General features: G+C 53.5%; 1 protein-coding gene across 4 annotated transcripts in view; it reads right to left on the bottom strand.

The window, feature by feature from the left end:
* Positions 1-2,412: 2,412 nt before the first annotated feature.
* SFSWAP (splicing factor, suppressor of white-apricot family) overlaps positions 2,413-4,135 on the bottom strand; it is an 81,829-nt gene continuing 80,106 nt past the window's right edge. For 2 of the 4 annotated variants that reach the window (XM_010852445.1, XM_010852446.1), the window contains 2 exons: positions 3,209-3,281; positions 2,413-2,876 (listed from right to left, as the gene is read on the bottom strand). In XM_010852445.1, coding sequence (XP_010850747.1) covers positions 2,811-2,876; positions 3,209-3,281 — 139 coding nt within the window. In that variant the 3' untranslated portion in view covers positions 2,413-2,810. The remainder of the gene's footprint in view (positions 2,877-3,208; positions 3,282-4,135) is intronic. The other 2 variants (XM_010852443.1, XM_010852444.1) reach the window with 2 other exon arrangements.

The following is a 4,135-nucleotide window of genomic DNA, read 5'->3' as shown; positions in this document are numbered from 1 at the left end:
CGGGGTCAGGGGAGTGGAATGGTCTGGCTGGGGGTGGGGGGTGGAGGGCAGGGCCTTCGGACCTGAGCCACACCCACCTCTGGGCTGTAGGGATGTTGAGACAAAGCATTACTGACAACAGGTGGGAGTGTGTTTTGAGCAATGTTACTGCATGTTAAGAGTCTTAGAGATGATCCGGATCCATACTGCACATGCATGATGAGGAGAGAAAGGTTTTTTTGGCTTGATATCCTGACATTTTCAGTTGTAGGATGCGAGAGAGTGCTGTTCATCGAGGGGATGGGGCCGGGGTCTGCCGCGGCTGCCTGGTCTTCCGACCGGGGGCAGCTGAGCCGGTGAGGGAGACCACAGCGGGGTTCCCGCCCAGACCCGTGCTGGACCGGGGCCTCTCCTCCCGTTCCCGCTGCGGTGATGGTGGTTGCCAGTCTCGTGGACCCCAGACAGAGAGTCCATGACAGGTGTCGTCTGGGGGACATCTGTGTAAAGACCGTATTTCCTCACCATACCACGATGCTCCCCTGACAGCTCGATGTCACCTGCCATGTTCCCGGAGCCTCTAGACGAGGCTGCGTGCCATTACCCGGAGCACTTGGTTGCAAACAGAAATGTCCAACGTGTTAGACGGGGCCTGACAGACGCCTGGACGAAGGCCCCAGCCCCAGCCCTGACATCGTCTGCCAGCGCTTTCCTGCGGCTGCCCTCACGGATGACTCTGGACATCAGAGGATGCGGGCCCACGACGGACACCCCACCCCACAGTGCTCAGTCAGTGGGTGTCCTGCTGGCGTTGGTCCAAGTCATCCTTTTCTTGCCAAGAATCTTTGTCTGGCTCATGCTCCCAGTTCCTTCACAGTGGAACAGCTAGACAGTGGCCCTGAACCCAGCAACAGAGGCGTACAAATAGCAGACAGAATGGAAGTCACGGTCGGTGCCCACAGGTCTAAGGACACAGAACCCAGATATTGTGAAGAAAATGAAGGCCCATGTAAAAACAAAACAATTTTTGCAGGTTCAAAAAAACCTATAAAAGAGAGGTGACAAATTGGGAGAAAATTACTTACAAAGTAAATAATACAGAAAGGGGTGCTTATTGTGCAATAAGCAACTCAATAGCAATAAAGAGCCAAAGCACAGGGCTGGTTTGCAGAGGAGAAATACAAAGGGATTTATAAATACAGAAGTTGCTCAATCTTGCTCATAATTAAAGAAACGAGATGAAAATGTGAGAACTTTTCATCTCTCTGATTCAGCCAAGGTGACGTGTGAGTCACACTGCTTTGATGCGGATGCTGAAAAGACACTCATGTTTGACTGCAAAGAGCCCTTTCTGGAGGACAATTATTTGCATCAAAATCAAAAGGGTATGTACCCTGCAGACTCCGTGGTACCTGTGTGCTTAGGTGATGTCTGTTCCAGGATGTCCAGTGTGGCTGTCATGCGGGGACTGTTCAGACAGCAGGAAAAAAAGAGGACGCCCCGACGTGCAAGCCCCGGGTCTGTGCACCAGGCTTGTGTCTGCTGGATGGTGGTGGCCAAGGTGGGGCCTTAAATGCTGACAGGGCACCGTCACAAGGCAAGCCCGTAGGACAAAGTACAGAACTCCACAAAGCACAGCACGCCACTGCCATGCACAGGGACAGGTGTGTGAGACACGGGCGTGCATGCGTGTCCAACGGGCAGCAGGACCACAGCCGCAGCGGAAGTGGCTCCGCGCCCTCAGTTCTGCGCGCACCCGGGCTCGGCGCCCCGGCCGCGTCCTCCTCCAACCTGGCCTTGGACAGTCGTTTCCCAGGGGTGTGTCGTTTTCTTCCTGACCATCCTCAGCAAGACCCCTGGAAAGGCGTCTGCTTTCTGAGAAGGAACATCTCAAGGATCCATTTTCTGGTTCTGGAAAGTTGGCAGAACCAGGATGAATTCCGACTTTGGCACGGGGGGTGTGTGAGTGAACGGTGTGGAACCTTCTTACTGGGAGGATGAAGGTCAAACCATGGACAAGAGACAGCAGGCCCTCGCTGCTGGCACTTTAAATAAGGCACAGGCATCTGCGCACACCCGGGGCCGTGGGTACTCTGCAGAGAAAGGCCCACGTGACACAAGCAAGGTGGCCTCTCACGGCTGTGGCCGAAGCCTACAGTGGGGTGAAAATACGAGGTATGGGGGCCAAGCGAGCAGGGTTCAGTGAAAGGATAGCTGTGTTCGGCACCATCCATCTGAGCGAACGTGGAGGACACAGGTGCTAAAGATAGGAACCCACCCATACAGCAATGCCCTGCCTGGCAGAGGCAGGCTGCTTGCCTCTCCTGCTCTGCGGGGAGTGGAGATGGCGGTGGCCCTGCGCCCTGGTGCAGGGAGTGCTGAGCTCTGACCACAGTCGGGGGTGCAGGAGCCAGGGGTCAGGGGTAGTGGTGGTTGTATGCCTGGTAGGGGTGTTGTCAGACTGGCAAAACCAACAGCCATCCCCACGTCCCCTGATGCCCACGTAACAAGTGTTAGAGGCCAATGATAGACGACAAACAGTAAAAAAACTCACAAGCCAGACAAGGAAGAAACTGCCCACAGTTACTAGCTAAAAAAGGTGTTTTCCTCCCATTTTATTTGATAATACATTTTCACAGAAACATGATATTATTTACAAATATACAGGTAAGAGACTGCTGGTCAAAAATCTTAAACTGAAAATGTCATCAAAAAGTAATTTACAAAACCCGCCAACTGTCCAGGAGCCCCGGGGGGGATGGTCTGTGCAGGTCGGGGCTCTCTGCTCTGCCGGCTTTGGGAGCCCAGTCGCCCAGTTGCCCGAGGCCTGTGTCTCAGGAGGCGCTGGTCTGCATGTTTTTGGAAGCTGCTAGCATCGCTCTTACTTTGGCCATGAGGTCCTGTGTGAGAAGAGACAAGGTGAGGTGAAGACAGAGGAGACTGGGAGCAACGTGCTGGGGGCCGTGGATGTGCTCAGGGCAGGGCTCCGTCCCAGCCCCGCTGCTGGGACCCGAGGTAGGATCACAGGCTCAGGGCCCAGGAGTCGACCACACAGGTCACCCGGGAAGGAGGATGCAGGGCTGCCCGGAGAGGGAAGCTCAGGGCTCAGCCACCCTGGGACCTCCAGGCAAGCAGCCCAGGACCCCCATCAGCACCCACGAGAGGAGAAGGAAGTGAAGGCTAGCCCCTTCATAAAAAGAAGGGAGGGAAGAGAGACCCATTCCCACCTTACCTGAGTGATTTTGCTCTGCACTGAAGAAACGATGGCTGAGGAGATCTGACCGTCCTTTTCCTGAGAAACTCCCCTAATGCAAAGAGAAAGAGAAATCGGGGGCTTAAAAATACTTCAAGCCATTTTGTTTCCAGTATCTTTAAAAAATAAAGCAACCTTATAAATGTATGTATTTTACTTGTCTATTTTATGTAACAGAAATTTGAAATATTTCATAAAATGTAATCTAACTCAAAAGACATTTTCATATAAACATCATGTAAGACACATTTACAAAATGATGAAGAAAAGGAGGGCAGCACAGAGAGCTGGCGTGCATTCAGAACCTGACCATAACCTGAGTGGGCACCTCCGGCCCATTTTTTGGACTTTTGGGGGCATGGATGTGACACACAAGTGATGATGGAGCCTGTACTCAGTTTCACCTTTGAAGAAGCCACAGCTTAGTTTTTGATTCACCCCAAGTGAGCTATGGAGAAGGCAATGGCAACCCACTCCAGTACTCTTGCCTGGAAAATCCCATGGACGGAGGAGCCTGGTAGGCTGCAGTCCATGAGGTTGCTAAGAGTCGGACACGACTGAAGCGACTTAGCAGTAGCAGCAGCAACTGAGCTATTGTCTCTGCCACTCACCCGCCAGTTTTGGGGGAGATGGGCCAAAATTCACATTCATGAAAACAGTGGGTCTACAAGCAGGAGGGGACATGATCCCAGCGCCCCTCTGGGTGGATGGGTGGGGGCGGCTTTATGAAGTGGTATTGTCTGGCAGATACCTCCCAACAGCCAGGGCAGCCAGTCCTTGGGGAGCCACCTCGTGGGCATGGGGAGACTGTGATGGTCAGTGTGGACTCCCACGGCCCTGAAGCCTGTGTGCTCAGCAAGTTTCACCCATCTGCTCCGGCTCAGAATGAGCAGTGGGTTGACAGGG

Source organism: Bison bison, unplaced genomic scaffold (genome assembly GCF_000754665.1).
Source record: "Bison bison bison isolate TAMUID 2011002044 unplaced genomic scaffold, Bison_UMD1.0 scf7180017864312, whole genome shotgun sequence".
NCBI classification, from domain to species: domain Eukaryota; kingdom Metazoa; phylum Chordata; class Mammalia; order Artiodactyla; family Bovidae; genus Bison; species Bison bison.
The sequence above is the reverse complement of the archived record's forward strand: the minus strand, read 5'-3'. Positions and strand labels throughout refer to the sequence as shown.